This window comes from Lolium rigidum, chromosome 6 (genome assembly GCF_022539505.1).
Source record: "Lolium rigidum isolate FL_2022 chromosome 6, APGP_CSIRO_Lrig_0.1, whole genome shotgun sequence".
Lineage (NCBI taxonomy): Eukaryota > Viridiplantae > Streptophyta > Magnoliopsida > Poales > Poaceae > Lolium > Lolium rigidum.
The window spans coordinates 342,665,756-342,685,922 of NC_061513.1; the positions used below are offsets into that span (position 1 = coordinate 342,665,756).

General features: G+C 48.7%; 1 protein-coding gene across 1 annotated transcript; it reads left to right on the top strand.

Annotated features, from left to right (window-relative positions):
- The first annotated feature begins 420 nt into the window (after positions 1–420).
- LOC124667016 (endoglucanase 2-like) lies at positions 421–2,856 on the top strand. Its single transcript, XM_047204352.1, has 6 exons — positions 421–615; positions 699–911; positions 1,047–1,337; positions 1,458–2,290; positions 2,389–2,417; positions 2,528–2,856. The coding sequence occupies exons 1-6, from the start codon at positions 421–423 to the stop codon at positions 2,854–2,856; spliced, it is 1,890 nt and encodes a 629-aa protein (XP_047060308.1).
- The last annotated feature ends 17,311 nt before the right edge of the window (positions 2,857–20,167 follow it).

Below are 20,167 nucleotides of genomic sequence, written 5' to 3' on the forward strand. Positions count from 1 at the left end.
AGTGAGTAATTCCTCCGTTCTCATTTCTTTGTATGTTCTTTTTGAAAAAGGAGCAGCGCCCATTTTTGAAGGGAAAAACTAGTACTCTCTCCATCTCAGTTACTAGTCTTTCCCGTATCTCTCCCGTATCTCTAGGTCGCCAGTTTGACCTATATAATGTAAAAATTATATCATTAATAAATCTAGATAGAGGGAGTATTAAAATAGACCAGAAATAAATAACCGGACCCTCGGATCGCCACATTTGAGCTTCGTCTTCCCCTTTCTCTTCACCCGACATGGACGCACTATAAATATCAGCCCGTGAGCTTCAGAGCCAGCATCCAAAGCAACACACATTGTGGCATTCCCTTTTCGGCTAGCTTCTTGGCCTCAACCAGCCAGCCGTAGCCAGAGAAGGAGCTAGCACACTCTGTGGGCATGGGTCTCCTCGCCATTTTGGTGCTTGTTGCCATGGCACAGGTTTCCTACTGTGGCGGCAGCGCCATCGACTACAGCAAGGCGCTGAGCAAGAGCATCCTCTTCCTTGAGGCGCAGCGGTCCGGTGTCCTCCCCGGCAACCAGAGAATTTCATGGAGGGCCAACTCCGGCCTCCTCGACGGGAAGGCCAACGGGGTAATTAATGTGCAATGCACATTGCAAATCTAGGTGAAAATGTTCATTTCTTAACTAGTCAACTTCTGTTGTGCTCCTTTCAGGTGGATCTTACGGGTGGCTACTACGATGCCGGCGACAACGTCAAGTTCGGGCTGCCGATGGCGTTCACGGTGACCATGATGTCGTGGAGCGTCCTGGAGTACGGCGAGCAGATGGGGGCGGCCGGCGAGCTCGGCCACGCCATGGAGGCCATCAAGTGGGGCACCGACTACTTCGTCAAGGCGCACCCGGAGCCCAACGTGCTCTACGGAGAGGTTCGTAGACCCGATGGAGTGCATGTCTTTGCGGTTTAATTAGATCACTACGAGAGTTCGGTACTACAGGTAGTCAGTAGCTGACTAGCCAAGTGTACATTTGTTCGGATGTTGACAAGTCGGATTGCTGTGAAGGTTGGGGACGGCGAAACGGACCACAACTGCTGGCAGCGGCCGGAGGACATGACGACGAGCCGTCAGGCGTACCGCCTCGATACCCATCACCCAGGGTCCGACCTCGCCGGAGAGACCGCGGCCGCAATGGCGGCGGCGTCGCTCGTGTTCCGCCGCTCCAACCCCGGCTACGCGAGCCAGCTCCTGCAGCACTCCAAGCAGCTGTTTGATTTCGCCGACAAGTACCGGGGAAGGTACGACGCCAGCATCCCCGTCGCCAAGAATTACTACGGGTCGGTCAGCGGATACGGGGTAAGCTCACCTCAGCTCTGAGCCTCTGACAAGATGAACACTCGCTCCTCCATGCATGTTCAACATTTGGCATCACATTATGATCCTCAATGCATGTTCGTGTGGTTTCCATTAATGCAGGACGAGCTTCTTTGGGCGGCGACGTGGCTGTTCCACGCGACGGGCGAGGGGCAGTACCTTGACTACCTGGCCAACCACGCCGACGCGCTGGGCGGCACGGGCTGGTCCACCAGCGAGTTCGGGTGGGACATCAAGTACCCCGGCGTGCAGGTCCTGGCTGCCAAGATCCTGCTGCAGGGCAAAGCCGGCGCGCACGCCGCCGTGCTGCGGCGGTACAGGCAGAGGGCGGACTTCTTCGCGTGCTCCTGCCTCCGCAAGCAGGGGGGCTCCGGCGACGTCCAGCGCACGCCCGGCGGCCTGATGTACCACCAGAAGTGGAACAACCTTCAGTTCGTCACGAGCGCGTCGTTCCTGCTCGCGGCCTACTCCGACAGCCTCGCCGCCGCCGGCCATGGAGCCGCCGCGCAGGTGCAGTGCTCGTCCGGGTCGGCGGCGCCCTCGGAGCTCATGTCGTTCGCCAAGTCCCAGGTGGACTACATCCTGGGCAGCAACCCGAATGGGACGAGCTACATGGTCGGGTACAGCAACGTTTACCCGCGGGAGGCGCACCACCGCGGCGCGTCCATCGTGTCCGTCAAGTCCAACCCGGCCTTCGTGAGCTGCCACGACGGGTACTCGAGCTGGTACGGCCGCAAGGGCAGCAACCCGAACCTGCTGGACGGCGCCATCGTCGGCGGGCCCGACGAGCAGGACAAATTCTTGGACGAGAGAAACAACTACGAGCAGACCGAGGCGACCACCTACAACAGTGCGCCGTTCATGGGCGTGCTCGCTCGGCTCGCCGCCGGACACGGCGGCGGCGGCCTGTTTGGGCGGTCACTTTCATATGGTACGTTGGCCACAGGTTTTCGGAAGTCATCTGGGACATGGAGCATCATTTGATTTGTGCTTTTTTTTTTTTTGCAGAGGTTGCGACAGTAGCAATCAAGAGTGACAACAAGACCTCACTTCTGCAGAGTAATAATTTACTGAACATCTGGACATTCTTTGATTCGATTCAGTTACAGAGATTCTTGTATTTTCAGTACTGCACAATCCGAGAGACTGATTCTTGTTGCACCTTGTTGTTGTTGCAGCAGCGGTCGATGAAGAAGATAAGCACGCGTCGCCGATCGCGATCAAGCAGAAGGCGACGAGGTCATGGACGGAGAAGGGCCGGACGTACCGCCGGTACGTGGCGACGGTGACCAACAGGTCCCCGAACAAGACGGCGCACGAGCTGCACATCGGCATCGCCAAGCTCTACGGCCCGGTGTGGGGGCTCGACAAGGCGCGCTACGGGTACGTGCTGCCAGGCGCCGCCGCGGCGTCGGTGCCCGCCGGCGGGAGCGTGGTGTTCGTGTACGTCCACGCGGCGCCGCCGGCGAACGTCTGGGTCACCGGCTACAAGCTCGTCTGAAATGGATTGCAGTAGTTAATTTGTCAGCGGAAGCTGGAGTGATAGGGCTAGTGACAATCTCTCAGCCATCCTCAACATTGTAAGCTAAGATAGGCTCGTAGCTAGAGTGGTTGCGTCTTTTGTAAGCTCCGGAAAAGATTGTGCTATATAACTCGAGATATATATTTTCAAAGGTACTTGTCTCATATTTAATTCAACATCCCCCCTCCTGAAACCCTACCTCCCCCCTCCCGGGCGGCGGCGGCGGAGGACCCCGTCCCCAAGCCTCAGCAGACGCCCCTCAGGCTGCCGGCCCTTAGGCCGCCGCTGCGGCCGTCTTCGGTGGCGGTGGCGGCGCCCCTCCCGTCGAACGACGATGGGGAGGAGAGGGCTTCCGCGGCGGCGCATCATGGGAGGCGATGAGGCGCAGGTTGAGGACGCCGGGCGGCACGACTGCTTGGCTGTGGCCTGATGCACTTCGCCGGTAGCCATGGAGGAGTGGGTGGAGCGGTGGTGGCCTTCGCCCCCGGTGGTAGTTCGGCGGTGGTACGCATTATCTGCGCCGCCTTTTTCCTCTTTGGTGATCTGGCATGAGTGACTGGCGGCGTGGGGCTGCTGGTCTAGATTTTTTTGGTGGCGGTCCTCAGATTTCTCTCATCCGAAGATGAAGACCTGTTGGAGGCCAGTCTACCTTGATCTGGCTGGAGTGATGAGTTCCGGAAGGTGCCGCCGGTGAATGGAATAGTGCATCTTTTGCCTAAAGTTTGTTGGATCAGGTGGTATTCAATCGCGCGCACACATGCTTTTATTCCGAACATTTGGTTCTGGAGGGAGCGGTGCGAAGCTCTATTCTGTGTTGACATCCAGTGAATTTTTGGTCCTTGGTGAAGTCAGAAGAGTTGAAAACGCTGCCAACAGACCCCAACCCTAACCTCTCCCGTACCCCACCCTCTGCCGCCGCCGCTGCCGCCGGTAGCGCCGCCGGGGCAAAGTCCCTCGGGGCGTGGCGGCGGCGGGGGTCCTTCTTCGTCGTCTGCGTGAAGAACGGCGGCCGGATCCCACCTCCTCGATGTATGGCAGAGCAGGAGCGCATGGGATGGGCGACGTCGGCGGCGGCCCTCCTCCCATCGGCTGTCCCCTGGCGGACTGGCCGGCGCGGTTGGGATGGGCGGCGCTGCGGTCTCACTCCTCCCGTCGGCTTCCTGCAGCACTCCGGTAGGGGCTGGTGGTGGGCGGCAGCCAGGCCCTCGGTCTGCGCCATGCCATCCACCCCCGCCTCTTGTCGGTGCATGGAGGCGATCTCGGGCTTCTTCCGCGACACGAGGGCGCCCGGGGCAGCAGCCTTGGGTTCGACGGAGGAGGTGGCCTCTTCTTCGCCGGAGAGGGTCGGCCTGCGGTTGGTGGTGGTTGATTTTTTGATCTATCACCGCCATCCGGCGGTGAGATGGAGGAGCATGGAAGCCGGCGATGGTGTCGCCGGTGGAGGGTTGGGTTGGCCAGCCCGGGATGGTCGCCGACATGGGGGTCCGACCTGAATAAAGGCGGTGGTCCTAGGACCTCTCTTGCGTGAAGAGGGGGACCTACCGGAGGCCTGGACTCGTGATCTGGCCGGAGGGTTGAGTTCCGGAAGGCTCCGCCGGCGAATGTAACAGTGCTTTGCCTGGAGTTTGCTGGATCGGAGGTATTCGGTCGTGCGCACCCATGCGTTTATTCCGACCGTTTGGTTCTGGAGGGAGCGGCGCGAAGCTCTTTTTCTGTGTTGATATCAAATGACTATGGATCCATGATGAAAGTCGGAAGAAGAGAATTTCATGAAGGCCGGAGGGGGGGACTAGCTAAGGGAGGTTCAAGTCTCCGCGCTGTTGAGGGGCTTGCTTGGTGTCCAGGCTTCACAGCAGCGGTATGAAAGTGGGGGCGACAACACAGGTGAAGCGCAGAGTCCTACCTTTCAGGGTGAAAACCCAAGGTCTGGCCTTAATTGGTTGTGCCTGGCAGTGACCTTGGTGGATGCATTGTTTTGAGAGCGGGGACTATCTTCAGGGTGAAAACCTAAGATCTTTGATCAGGCGACGACGATGTTTGAGCACTGTTCCCTTCTTGGAGGCATCGTTTTTTGGAGAGTCTGTAATTCAGGTGTTGTCATGGCGGTGGATGTATTGCTATTGTTAGGCCCGAGATACTGTAGCGGGACTTTGTTTCTTAGTTTTATTTTCCTTTTTTTTTGGTTGTGTGCATCCGTAGTGCCATTAGGGTGGTGCGTTGTTGCAGAGGCTGGGTGTAATTGATATTTCTTGATATTAATATATTCCCTTTATCGAAAAAAGAAGGAATATCATGAAGACCGGATTGGAGGACTAGCTAAGGGAAATTCAAGTCTCCGCGATGTTGAGGGACTTGCTTGGCGTTCCGGGCTCCGCAGCAGTTGTACGAAAGTGGGGGCGGCAACACAGATGAAGTTTAGAGTCCTACCTTTCAAGGTGAAAACTCAGGTCTAGCCTTAACTGGTTGTGCATGTCAATGACCTTGTTGGAGGCATTGTTGTGAGAGCGGTGACTGTCTTCAGGGTGAAAACCTAATATCTTTGGTCGAGCGACGAGAACGCTGCAACACCGTTCCCTTCTTGCAGGCGTCGTTTTTGGAAAGTCTGTATTTCAGGTGTTATCTTGGTGATGAATGTATTGTTGTTGCTAGGTCTGGGATGCTGTAGCGGGATTTTGTTTCTTAGTATTTTTTTCTCTTTTTTAGCTGTGTGCATCCGTACTGCCATTAGGATATTACGTTATTGCAAAAATTAAATGTAATTGGTATCATTTGATATTAAAAATTTAGTTCACCGTCAAAATATCACCAGCACCCGTCTTTTGAGGTTTTATTATGAGCACTTGGTCTAATGCGCCATGATACCCACACCATATAGCAGATCGTTCGAGTCTTTGTTAGAACGTATTTTACTCTGATTTCTATTTTCCACGATGGGAGCGGGAGTAGATTTTTTTTTGTAAGTGGTGATAACTAAAATAAAGGTATTTCCTCCAACTCATATTTCTTGACATTTTAATTATAGATAAATCTATCTTTGTTTCAAATAATATGGATCCGATTTCTCAAAAAAAAAATGGATCCGAGGAGTAACAAAATAAATAAAAGCACCATCTGATTTTCAGTAATATCCCAGGAAATAGCAATTACTTGTATCTAGATATATTTTGTGCATAAAATCTTCTTCGTGGCTCTATCCCTAATAAAAAAAGTACCAAGATTGAAACACAAGGAAAGCATGATTGTCGATAGCTAGTGTATGAATGGAAACACGATTTTTAGTCGCGCTTGGGGACATGCAGATTATTTTTAAGATAAAGATCACAATTAGGGGTTTGAATGGATGGGTGATCCATATGACTTTTTTTTAACAGGAACAGGGCCTAAAAGGCCCAGAGATTTCATTCAAACCACACGTGGCGGGTACAAATTACAAAGAGGCCATTTTACATCACTCGCACAGAGAAACCAGAAATTGGAAGAAAGGCCCTCTAAAATAACAAAAAGCACCCTAGAACAAAAGAGAAAAATGCAATCGGGTCCCTGGGCACCTTCGCCACCAACTGCCGGCGATCTCCAGACGAATCCGTCGAGATGCGGTGTCGATATGCCCAGCAGCACACTTCTGGTGAAGCTTTGCATCCGCCAGCCACATCTCCTCCTATGGGGACGAACCACTTGTTGGAGAAGATGCGTTGAGCTCCGGCGGACGAAGCAGAGGAGAGCCTCCATCTTGGAGGTTGAAGACGGGCCACCATGCCGGCCAAAGATCAAGGTGTCGCAGTGGAACGCCTCGTGTTCCACTCTAAGGAGCTCAGATCGAGAAGCTCCATAGCAACCCGTAGGCGAGCATGGATGGGCATGGATCATCAGTGCCCCTCCACACCTTCTCTTCTCACCACCACAACAAGGCAGAGGAGGTTGTAGATGAACAAAAACCGACCGCCAGCCACACCGACAGAGAGGACATGATTCCCCTCCCAGATCCAAAATCAGCACGCCCCACTTCTGCTCCTCCTCGCCACCGCGACCAGCCAGGAGAGAAGAAGGAGCATACCTTGCAGCATCAATTTGGCTCCCCCCCTTGCCACCACGGCTGGCTTTTAGAGCTCCATCTTCTCTGCCATCGAGGGAGGAAGAAGAGCTTGTAGCCACCATATTATTGAGGGAGATGCCGTCGCTCCCCGCATAACCTCCCTCCAACCACTAGAGCAGAGGAAGTGCTAGCAGCAGCCCTAGACTGGTCAGGATCTGGCAGCGGAGACCCCGACCACCGCCTCCACAAACTACTGGGATAACGCCAAGATCCACTAGGGTAAAACCAGACAAGGAAGAAACTTAGACTAACCCTAATCTACTTTAGTGCGTCACCTCAACCAACTCCGGCTGGCTATTTCGGTGGAGTGGCCTTGGATCGGCCCAGCCAAGGGAGGGGAAAGACCAGGAACACTAGCCTCTTGAGAGTTGGGGAGGGGGGAAATGAGAGCGGTCCCTCACCCCTCCACCATTCTCACTAATATGTATACCTCCAACATTTGTCGTGTGGAACTTGTCCTTACCATGATAATTATCACGCATCACCAGTTTGTCGAGGTTGTCGGTGATGTGGTCGGTTGCCCCCATATCAGAGCGGTCCCTCGAAGTTGTGTTTGCTCCTTTCTCCTAGGATTCGTTGTTGTTGTTGTCGTTGTCCACATAGCACTATTAAAGCAAACAATACATAACTACGGAAACCTCCCTGCAACTACGGAAACCTCCCGGCAACTACATCCATAGTCAGCAAATGTAATTGGCTACATCCGCATAGGCCGCCATAACTCGCTGCAACTGAGGGCGGCTAAATAGGCTCATAATTGGCAAGGCTTACTTTCAAGACAGTATCCGTTATATTATCGAGCTTGTTTCGGAGCATCTGCCTGCATTGTTTCTTCAGTTTTGTGTCCTCGGTGTCAGTAGTTGTCCTGTTGCCGTCAGTAGCACTAGCGGCCCCCTCGTTGCCATCAGTGCCACTAGTTTCTTGGAAAAACTCCAACACTGCTTCTTCTTGTACTGCAATTTCTTTTTCTTGCGCCGCAGAGTTAGAACACGTCGCCTTGTCATTGTAGTCTCCCAACGTCTTCGACCTAAAATTGAAATTCATATACTTAATAACAGAAAAATTCACGGAAAATTTTGGCATGAACTTTGCCAAAAAATAGGACACAAGGAGTTGCCAGAAATTTGCCGAAATGGAAATTAATCGATATTTCGGCAAAACTTCAGCAACTCATATCAATACACACAACGTAATCATCAACAACAGTATCTATAATCGCAACATTACCACACAACCAGTAAAATAGACGGAAAAATTTGGCATGACCTTTACTAAAAATGGTACATACGACGGAGTTGCCATAAATTTGCCGAAATGGAAACTAATCGACATTTCGGCAAAACCTCAGTAACTCATATCGATACACATCACGTAATCATTAAATCAATCGCGACATCACCACACAACCATTTCATCGAGCAGCTTATGGGCGCACAGTTCATACCGGGGGGCGTCGCGGCGTGGGCGGTCGGCATGTCGAGCGCGGGCGTGGTCGGCGGCGAGGTCCAGCGCGGTGCGGGCGGCGGCTCAACCGGCTGGGCACGGTCGGCGGCGAGGTCGAGCGCGACGTGGCGATGGCTCAATGATTGGACGCGGTCGGCGGCGAGGTCGAGCGCGTGGCGTTGGGTGAGATATTGTGGGGACACTGTGTGTGAGCGGGGAGAACTACCTCGGCGCGACGATTGAACTTCCTTAAGTCAAAATAATAGCAGTGGACCGAAGGGACACACAATGCCACTATTTGGCGCCTCACGGTCCAAAACTAATAGTGTCCAGAGGCACGCGACCGATAGAATGTACTAGCCACATGCCACTGGGCTGGCACGCTATGGCTAAGTTCTCAGCCTAGGCGCAGCTTGGGCTCACATAATAGTCGCGTTCATTGCCATTGCACGCGGCTAGTATGGTTGTACTAGTCGCTTGCCCATTTCGCGCACACGACCACTAATAGCAACCTCGTGTCCTAAGCAGGGTCCACTGCCAATAAGCTTGTAGCTATAGCCATTTCCCTACTAGTGATCAGTTTCTCTCTTGTTCGTCATAGATCTTAGTACCATATGAGCTCCCCAACATGATTATGGTCACATATGTAATTCCTATATGGTGGATCTTATTCTATGATATTGATATATGAGATTGGAATCTATTATGTGTGAGATATATTGATAGATGCATATTATGTACCCCATTCTTAAGTGCTTGTTATGATCCAAGTTGTATGCAAGAACATGCGTGGGAAGAAGTGTGTATTAGATGGAGTAGCGTTGTTATAGTGATTGCATAGTGACACAAAATTCATGCTCTATTAAGGTTTCTACCTTTACCTTGTTGCCTCATGCTGAGCGCGGAGTTGATGAAGGAGAATTTATGCGCAACGTTGAGTGGAACCCCAAGAGAAAGGTATGATGAGCACAGCAGGAAGTTTTACCTCAGTAAGAAACCAAGGTTTATCGACCAGTAGGAGAAAAAGTTCTCTCCCTAGGTGTTGCGAACCAACTCGTGGCAGGGCGCACTGTCGGCGTCAGCAACAACGTGGAGACCTGCACACAAACAACCAAGTATTTTGTCCCCAACTTTCAGCGAGGTTGTCAAGCTAATAATCCACCTTCAGGATTGCATCCGCGACACCCTCTAGTATTAAGTTGCAAGCAGCAGACTATCGCTTTAAGCAATGTGTGTAAAGTAAACGATGAAACTACCCCTTGAATAGAACACCGCTGTTTTCTCCCTAGTAGCAACAACACATCTACAACCGTAGAGAACAAGGTCACTTTCCCTGGTTAAATAGAGGCATGAACCCACCATCGAGCATAAATACTCCCACTTGGAGTCACTAGCATCTACTTGGCCAGAGCATGTACTAGAAACGGATAGCATGCAAGATCATAATAACATAATACATAATCTCAACCAAAGCAATCTCTCTATAAATCGGATCCACATCAAACCAACATGTAGGAATTACAAATAGATGATCTTGATCATGTTAGGCAGCTCACAAGATCTATACATGAAGCACAACAAGGAGAGGACATCCATCTAGCTACTGCTATGGACCCATGGTCCCATGGAGGACTACTCACGCATCACCTCGGATGAAGACATGGCGATGTAGAAGCCTTCGGCGGTGATTTCCCTCTCCGTCAGGGTGCCGGGATGGACTGCAGAACCCTCCCGAACTAGGGTTTCGGTTGACGGCAGCGTCGGAACTTTTCATGGATGGAGGCTCGGGTCTCTGGGGTTTACCCAATACGAGGAATAAATATGCGGAAGGGTGGAGCAAACGAGGCGACGAGGCGCCAGTACATGGGCCAGGCGCTACCAAGGGTGGGGCCGCGCCTGCCCTATGTACTGCCACGTGGAAGCTCTCCTGCGCGTGTCCTTCCGGCTCCGTCTTCGTCCCGGAAAAATAAGACTCTGGGCTTTTGTTTCGTCCAATTCCGATAAAATTTCATGTACAACTTTTCTGAAACACAAAAACAGCAGAAAACAGGAACTGACACTGCGGCACTGCGTTAATAGGTTATGTTGGAGATATGCCCTAGAGGCAATAATAAAGTGGTTATTATTTATATCTTTGTGTTTATGATAAATGTTTATATATCATGCTATAATTGTATTAACTGAAACATTAGTACATGTGTGATATGTAAACAACAAAGAAGTCCCTAGTATGCCTCTTAAACTAGCTTGTTGATTAATGGATGATTAGTTTCATAATCATGAACATTGGATGTTATTAATAACAAGGTTATATCATTATATGAATGATGTAATGGACACACCCAATTAAGCGTAGCATAAGATCTCGTCATTAAGTTATTTGCTATAAGCTTTTGATACATAGTTACCTAGTCCTTATGACCATGAGATCATGTAAATCACTTATACCGGAAAGGTACTTTGATTACACCAAACGCCACTGCGTAAATGGGTGGTTATAAAGGTGGGATTAAGTATCCGGAAAGTATGAGTTGAGGCATATGGATCAACGAGTGGGATTTGTCCATCCCGATGACGGATAGATATACTCTGGGCCCTCTCGGTGGAATGTCATCTAAATGTCTTGCAAGCATATGAATGAGTTCATAAGAGACCACATACCACGGTACGAGTAAAGAGTACTTGTCAGGAGACGAGGTTTAACAAGGTATAGAGTGATACCGAAGATCAAACCTCGGACAAGTAAAATATCGCGTGACAAAGGGAATTGGTATCGTATGTGAATGGTTCATTCGATCACTAAAAGTCATCGTTGAATATGTGGGAGCCATTATGGATCTCCGGATCCCGCTATTGGTTATTGGTCGGAGTGAGTACTCAACCATGTCCGCATAGTTCACGAACCGTAGGGTGACACACTTAAAGTTGGATGTTGAAATGGTAGAACTTGAATATGGAATGGAGTTCGAATATTTTTTCGGAGTCCCGGATGAGATCCCGGACATCACGAGGAGTTCCGGAATGGTCCGGAGAATAAGATTCATATATAGGATGTCATTTTATGTGAATTAAAATGTCGCGGAAGGTTCTATGGAAGGTTCTAGAAGGTTCTAGAAAAGTCCGGAAGAAACCACCAAGGAAGGTGGAGTCCACATGGGACTCCACCTCCATGGCCGGCCAACCCTAGTGGGGGTGGAGTCCCAAGTGGACTCCCCCTTTGGGGGCCGGCCACCCCCCCATATGGGAGGTGGAACTCCCACCTCTAGTGGGAGTCCTAGCTTGGCTAGGTTTCCCCTCCATATGGAAGGTTTTTGGTTCGGGTCTTATTCGAAGACTTGGAGACCAACTCTTGGGGTTCCACCTATATAATGAGGGCCAAGGGGGAGGGGGCCGGCCACCTCAAACACCACCAAGGTGGCCGCACCCCATAGTGGCCGGCGCCCGCCTCTCCCCAAACCCTAGCCGCCCCGCTCCTCCACTTCCCGCACGCTTAGCGAAGCTCCGCCGGACTTCTCCACCACCAACGACACCACGCCGTCGTGCTGTCAGATTCAAGAGGAGCTACTACTTCCGCTGCCCGCTGGAACGGGGAGGTGGACGTCATCTTCATCAACAACCGAACGTGTGACCGAGTACGGAGGTGCTGCCCGTTCGTGGCGCCGGAACCGATCGTGATCAAGATCTTCTACGCACTTTTGCAAGCGGCAAGTGAACGTCTACCGCAGCAACAAGAGCCTCCTCTTGTAGGCTTTGGAATCTCTTCAAGGGTTATACTCGATACCCCCTCGTTGCTACCGTCTTCTAGATTGCATCTTGGCTTGGATTGCGTGTTCGCGGTAGGAAATTTTTTGTTTTCTATGCAATGTTATCCTACAGTGGTATCAGAGCCGTGTCTATGCATAGATGGTTGCACGAGTAGAACACAATGGTTTTGTGGGCGTTGATGCTCTTGTTATCTTTAGTTTGAGTACTTTGCATCTTTGTGGCATAGTGGGATGAAGCGGCCCGGACTAACTTTACATGACCGCGTTCATGAGACTTGTTCCTTGTTCGACATGCAACTTGTATTGCATAAGAGGCTTTGCGGGTGTCTGTCTCTCCTACTATAGTGAAGATTCAACTTACTCTTCTATTGACAACACTAGTATCACCGTTGTGGTTCATGTTCGTAGGTAGATTAGATCTCTCTCGAAAACCCTAAACCACGTAAAATATGCAAACCAAATTAGAGACGTCTAACTTGTTTTTGCGGGGTTTGGTGATGTGATATGGCCATAATGTGATGATGAATATGTATGAGATGATCATTATTGTATTGTGGCAACCGGCGAGGAGCCTTATGGTTGTCTTTAAATTTCATGTTGAGTAGTATTTCAAAGTAGTTGTAATAGTTGCTACATGAGGTGAACAACCATGAAGACGGCGCCATGAACCTTGACGCTACGCCGACGATGATGGAGATCATGCCCGTTGATGATGGAGATCATGTCCGTGCTTTGGAGATGAAGATCGAAGGAAAAAAGACAAAAGGGCCATATCATATCACATATGAACTGCATGTGATGTTAATCCTTTTATGCATCTTATTTTTCTTAGATCGCGACGGTAGCATTATAAGATGATCCCTCACATTAATATCAAGATAATAAAGTGTTCTCCCCTCGTATGCACCGTTGTACAGTTCGTCGTTTCGAAGCATCTCGTGATGATCGGATGTGATAGACTCAACGTTCACATACAACGGGTGTAAGCCATGTTGCACACGCGGAATACTTGGGTTTGCTTGACGAGCCTAGCATGTACGAGACATGGCCTCGGGACAACGGAAACCGAAAGGTTGAACACGAGTCATATGGATGATATGATCAACATGTTGATGTTCACCGATGTCTACGGGAGCTTCTATTCTTGTAGACAGTGTTGGGCCTCCAAGAGCAGAGGTTTGTAGAACAGCGAGCAAGTTTCCCTTAAGTGGATCACCCAAGGTTTATCGAACTCGGGGAGGAAGAGGTCAAAGATATCCCTCTCATGCAACCCTGCAACCACAAAGCAAGAAGTCTCTTGTGTCCCCAACACACCTAATAGGTGCACTAGTTCGGCGAAGAGATAGTGAAATACAGGTGGTATGAATGAATATGAGCAGTAGTAACGGCGTGTAGTTGATGGTGGTAATATGGTAGCAGTAGTAACGCAGTAAAACAGTAAACAAGCAGCAATAGCAGTATTTAGGAACAAGGCCTAGGGATTAGACTTTCACTAGTGGACACTCTCAACATTGATCACATAACAGAATAGATAAATGCATACTCTACACTCTTTTGTTGGATGATGAACACATTGCGTAGGATTACACGAACCCTCAATGCCGGAGTTAACAAGCTCCACAATTCAATGTTCATATTTAAATAACCTTAGAGTGCAAGAAAGATCAACACGACTAAACCAAGTACTAACACAGCATGCACACTCGTCACCTTCACACTATGTAGGAGGAATAGATCACATCAATACTATCATAGCAATAGTTAACTTCACAATCTACAAGAGATCATGATCATAGCATACGCCAAGTACTAACACGGATGCACACACTGTCACCATTACACCGTGCGGGAGGAATAAAACTACTTTAATAACATTGCTAGAGTAGCACATAGATAAATTGTGATACAAAACACATTGCAATCATAAAGAGATATAAATAAGCACTTCACTACGCCATTCATAACGGTGAGTAAGTATTCTGTGAAATATAGCCTAAGAGACCCACACGGTGCACACACTGTCATCTTTACACACGTGGGACAAGGAGTCTCCGGAGATCACATAAGTAAAACTCACTTGACTAGCACAATGACATCTAGATTACAAGCATCATCATATGAATCTCAATCATGTAAGGCAGCTCATGAGATTATTGTATTGAAGTACATAGGAGAGAGATGAACAACATAGCTACCGGTACAGCCCCGAGCCTCGATGGAGAACTACTCCCTCCTCATGGGAGCAGCAGCGGTGATGAAGATGGCGGTGGAGATGGCAGCGGTGTCGATGGAGAAGCCTTCCGGGGCACTTCCCCGCTCCGGCAGGGTGCCGGAACGAGACTCCTGTCCCCGGATCTTGGCTTCGCGATGGCGGCGGCTCCGGAAGGTTTTCCGTGGTTTTCGTCCTTCGTAATAGGGTTTTCGCGACGGAGGCTTTAAATAGGCGGAAGGGCAGCCTCGGAGGGGCGCCGGGGCCACCACACCATAGGGCGGCGCGGCCCCCCTCCGGCCGCGCCGGGGTGTGGTGTGGGACCCCTAGGGCTTCCCTCCGGCGGCTCTCGGGTGTTCCGGATGGTTCCGGGAAAAATAGGAACCCGGGTCTTGATTTCGTCCGATTCCGAGAATATTTCGTTACTAGGATTTCTGAAACCAAAAACAGCGAAAACGAGAACCGGCACTTCGGCATCTTGTTAATAAGTTAGTTCCGGAAAATGCACGAATATGACATAAAGTGTGCATAAAACATGTAGATATCATCAATAATGTGGCATGGAACATAAGAAATTATCGATACGTCGGAGACGTATCGGCATCCCCAAGCTTAGTTACGCTCGTCCCGAGCAGGTAAAACGATAACAAAGATAATTTCTGAAGTGACATGCCATCATAACCTTGATCATACTATTTGTAAACATATGTAATGAATGCAGCGATCAAAACAATGGTAATGACATGAGTAAACAAGTGAATCATAAAGCAAAGACTTTTCATGAATAGTACTTCAAGACAAGCATCAATAAGTCTTGCATAAGAGTTAACTCATAAAGCAATAAATCAAAGTAAAGGTATTGAAGCAACACAAAGGAAGATTAAGTTTCAGCGGTTGCTTTCAACTTATAACATGTATATCTCATGGATAATTGTCAACATAGAGTAATATAACAAGTGCAATATGCAAGTATGTAGGAATCAATGCACAGTTCACACAAGTGTTTGCTTCTTGAGGTGGAGAAAGATAGGTGAACTGACTCAACATAAAAGTAAAAAAGAATGGTCCTTCAAAGAGGAAAGCATCGATTGCTATATTTGTGCTAGAGCTTTTATTTTGAAAACATGAAACAATTTTGTCAACGGTAGTAATAAAGCATATGAGTTATGTAAATTATATCTTACAAGTTGCAAGTCTCATGCATAGTATACTAATAGTGCCCGCACCTTGTCCTAATTAGCTTGGACTACCGGATCATTGCAATACATATGTTTTAACCAAGTGTCACAATGGGGTACCTCCATGCCGCCCGTACAAAGGTCTAAGGAGAAAGCTCGCATTTTGGATTTCTCGCTTTTGATTATTCTCAACTTAGACATCCATACCGGGACAACATGGACAACAGATAATGGACTCCTCTTTAATGCATAAGCATGTGGCAACAATTATTATTCTCATATGAGATTGAGGATATATGTCCAAAACTGAAACTTCCACCATGAATCATGGCTTTAGTTAGCGGCCCAATGTTCTTCTCTAACAATATGCATGCTCCAACCATTAAGGTGGTAGATCTCTCTTACTTCGGACAAGACGGACATGCATAGCAACTCACATGATGTTCAACAAAGAATAGTTGATGGCGTCCCCGAAACATGGTTATCGCACAACAAGCAACTTAATAAGAGATAAAGTGCATAAGTACATATTCAATACCACAATAGTTTTTAAGCTATTTGTCCCATGAGCTATATATTGCAAAGGTGAATGATGGAATTTAAAGGTAGCACTCAAGCAATTTACTTTGGAATAGCGGAGAAATACCATGTAGTAGGTAGGTATGGTGGACACAAATGGCATAGTGGTTGGCTCAAGGATTTCGGATGCATGAGAAGTATTCCCTCTCGATACAAGGTTTAGGCTAGCAAGGTTATTTGAAACAAGGGATTTCTATTTTCGTGCCCTCGGTTCCTTAGTTGTGCTCAGTTTTCCCCAGCCCCTTAGTTTTTCCTCAGTTTTACCCTAGCCTTTGTCTGAAGACCCGCAGAAGGAGCTCAGACGGAAGGAATCCGTTTATTTGGACGTTCCGTGCCGACGTGTTGCGCCGCGTCGTCCGTGGGGCCGCGTCGTGTGGGGCCGCGTCGCGTGGGGCTGGTAGAAAGGGACCGCGTGGGACAGGACGAGAAGTGTTTGGTTGCACGTGAGCGGGAGCTGGGTTTTGTCTCTCTCGGCCCAAATTGGCATTTTTAAGAGCACCTTTTCCCCTCTTTCTCTCTCTCGTCTTTTTCACCAAATTAGTATCAAATCTAGAGAAGCTTCTATTTCTGTCTTTCTTCAATATGGCAGCAAATCTAGTAGCAAATCTCTGGGGTTATTTATGCCTTTTGGCCCTCGTTTTTTCCCCAATATGGCAGCAAATCTAGTAGCAAATCTAGAAGCTATTATATGATAAATTCACAGCAGCATAATCAGAAAACTAAGTATAATACATAGGTAAACTGCATAGAGCAGCCAAAAGCAGCCAATAACATTGTTAATGTTCACGACAAACTAAGCTGCAAAAATATACAAGATCACGCACGCAATGTATGGACAACAAGAAGATTAGGATGAATGAATTTGTTCTTCATTCCTCCCCATATATTTCTTCGTCGCTCCATTCGTGCATTTCCCCAAGGAAATATTCATTGAACTCCTTCCGTCTGCAGTGTGAGGCCAATACATCCTCCAAACGGTATGGCATGTGTTCATTTCTCAAACCGTAGAGTCCTATTCTATCCACACGTAGTGGCCACTCATCCCGTGCATTTGTATCATGAGAGTACTCTCGATATAACCCAAATCCGTGTAGTAGATGCTGCCAGGTTGAAGTGTCGGGTACACTCGGGTGTCGACGGAGATACACCGGATATAATTCACGAAGAAGGCATTACTGCCAATGTTACCGACCGGATGGAGAGAGCGGCTCGAGTGTCCACACGGTACACCAATGGTTTGCCCGCCAAAGCCGCGCTGACCAACAACACAAGCAGCAGATCACCATCCGACTTCACAAGGTAGAACTTCTGACGTCCAAGTTATGGAAATGAAATTAGTGTCTCCATCTTGACAGTGCTCGCGCGCTGCTGCAACTGTACATTGGTGCACACTATTCTTCCGATCTCAAAATTGTCCGCAGCTATCGCATACAGCTCACCATTGAACGGGGTAATGCAACGCAAACAATGGTTCTTGATCGAAAATCTTCCTTCTCCCCAATCCCCATCTTCATTTATATCCTTAGTTGGAGTGCTCTCATCGACCCAACCAATTTCCGGTGGGTAATGTGCGGCAACGAAGACCATAGTCGGGGATTTGATAACAGCGACTGATTTCAGAAAAACAGATGGCATCTGCGCCTCAAACATAGTGTTCGATTTCTTTGTGAGTGGGTTCAAGCAGCCGTATCTTGTGCGGCGGGTTCTTCCGGGCAAGCACGATGACGCCACGGGAAAAGCCGACGAAGTAGAATCTAAAATATATTGAAAAGATAACATTCAGCACTAAGATTGAAAATAAGATCTAAGGTGACGCCACGGGAAAAGCCGAGGAATTTGAACCTTGCACGAACCGCAGATAGATCTATGGTGACGTAGCGGGATGTGCCGAGATGGAGGAAGGTGAACTCAGCGGCGCGTGGAAGGGCGTGGTGTAGCATGATCCATTCGTGCGGGTGCACGTCGGGATCGAGTAAACCCGAGCGCCAATTTCTACAGACTTGCCTCATAGCAGAGTAGCTGTCCACGTACTCCTCTTTCGCCAATAAGCATTCGCCGATCTTGTGAAGTGGTCCGTCAGCCGTGAGACCGCCCCAGTTCACGGAGGCGCCGCGCTTGGATGCGCCGCCCTCGGAGGCGACGGGCTCGGCGGCGACGGGCTCGGCGGCGACGGGCTCGGAGGCGACGGGCTCGGAGGCGACGGGCTCGTGGGCGATGGCCGCCGGCGCATTCTTCTTCTCCATCACCGGCAGGGGAGGGCTCGTACGGCGGTTGGGTTTTTTTGGAGAAGTTGATGGGACGTGAGAGGGGTGGTTTCGTGCGTGAGCGATAATGAGACGCATCGTGTGCGAGAGGGAGGGAGAGAGGGGCTTACGCGTCCTAAATGCGACCCGCATCAACAATGGCACGTCTTCCACGTCCGCACCGCGACACGCGTCAACAATGGCACGTCTTCCACTTCCGCACCGCAACACGCGTCCTCGAGTCTAACCCCGGAAATTTAGATATACTCAGGTATACCCTCGAGTCATATACTAGCATTTTTTGTATGCTCAGTTTTCACCTTGAGTGCTAATACCGGCTAGTGCAATATACTCAGTTTTACCCTCAAGTGGCTGGTCAACGGAGAGTCAACAAATGGGATTAACTAGTTAAATGAGTTATTTAATGTGCAAAAAATTCCGAAAAAGAGTGGCACTTACTCATGGAGTCTTTACCACAAATTTCCACTTCTCAAATCATAGATAAATCGTAGATAAATCAAGTTTCACCACAAATTGCCACTTCTCAAATCACCTAGTAGCTATAAAGGTGCATGGTTTTCCATAATAAGCCCTACCCAAAACAGCTTTCCCCAAAACATACTTTGTCTGAATGAGACCATAATTTTCACACTCATGTAGATTTGTATTGCAAATAGTTTGAGGTAGGCCAAGATGGGTTTCATTGTACAAAACACGCATTTTCCATTTTATAAATCTCATATTTGAATCCCTTAGTCTCGTTTACTACTCACTTGCCCTTGGTTTCTTGATACTACTCAGTTTTGCCCTCTCCCTTCACAAACTCTCACAGACGCCCAACATTGCCCTGATTGGTCTAGCCCATGTCACGCGGATCGTGCCCGACGATCGTTGATCGTATGATCTAACGGGCAGGATAACCCCTATCTCTCTCTCCGGTCGGGGCCACCACCCTCTCTCTCTCTCTCGTCGTCGGTTAGCTTCACGCAAAGTTTGGTTTTCTCGCATTATTTTTCACGAGCTAAATTATAAACTCTTTTTAGGCATTACTTTTCACGCAAAAAATGATAAACCATCACCGATTTGTTGTAGCCATTACTTTTCACGCAAAAAAATGATACACCATCACCCATTTCTTGTACCCATTACTTTTCACGCAAAAAACGATAAATCATCACCGATTTGTTGTAGCCATTACTTTTCACGCAAAAAATGATACACCATCACCCATTTCTTGTAGCCATTACTTTTCACGCAAAAAACGATAAACCATCACCGATTTGTTGTAGCCATTACTTTTCACGCACAAAAATGATACACCATCACCCATTTCGTGTACCCATTACTTTTCACGCAAAAAACGATAAACCATCACCGATTTGTTGTAGCCATTACTTTTCACGCACAAAAATGATACACCATCACCCATTTCGTGTACCCATTACTTTTCACGCAAAAAATGATAAACCATCACCGATTTTGTTGTAGCCATTACTTTTCACGCACAAAAATGATAAACCATCACCGATTTGTTGTAGCCATTACTTTTCACGCACAAAAATGATACACCATCACCCATTTCGTGTAGCCATTACTTTTCACGCAAAAAATGATACCATCACCCATTTCTTGTACCCATTACTTTTCACGCAAAAAACGATAAACCATCACCGATTTCTTGTAGCCATTACTTTCCTTTTAGGCATTACTTTTCACGGTAAAATGATAAACTATACCCCCACAACGGTCGTCTCCTCCTTAATTTATTGTGTATAAACCCC

Coding starts and splice junctions, on each gene's coding strand:
- LOC124667016 (XM_047204352.1), top strand. CDS start 421: ATGGGTCTCCTCGCCATTTTGGTGCTTGTTGCCATGGCACAGGTTTCC. Junction 616..698: donor TCGACGGGAAGGCCAACGGG/GTAATTAATGTG, acceptor TGCTCCTTTCAG/GTGGATCTTACGGGTGGCTA. Junction 912..1,046: donor CCAACGTGCTCTACGGAGAG/GTTCGTAGACCC, acceptor ATTGCTGTGAAG/GTTGGGGACGGCGAAACGGA.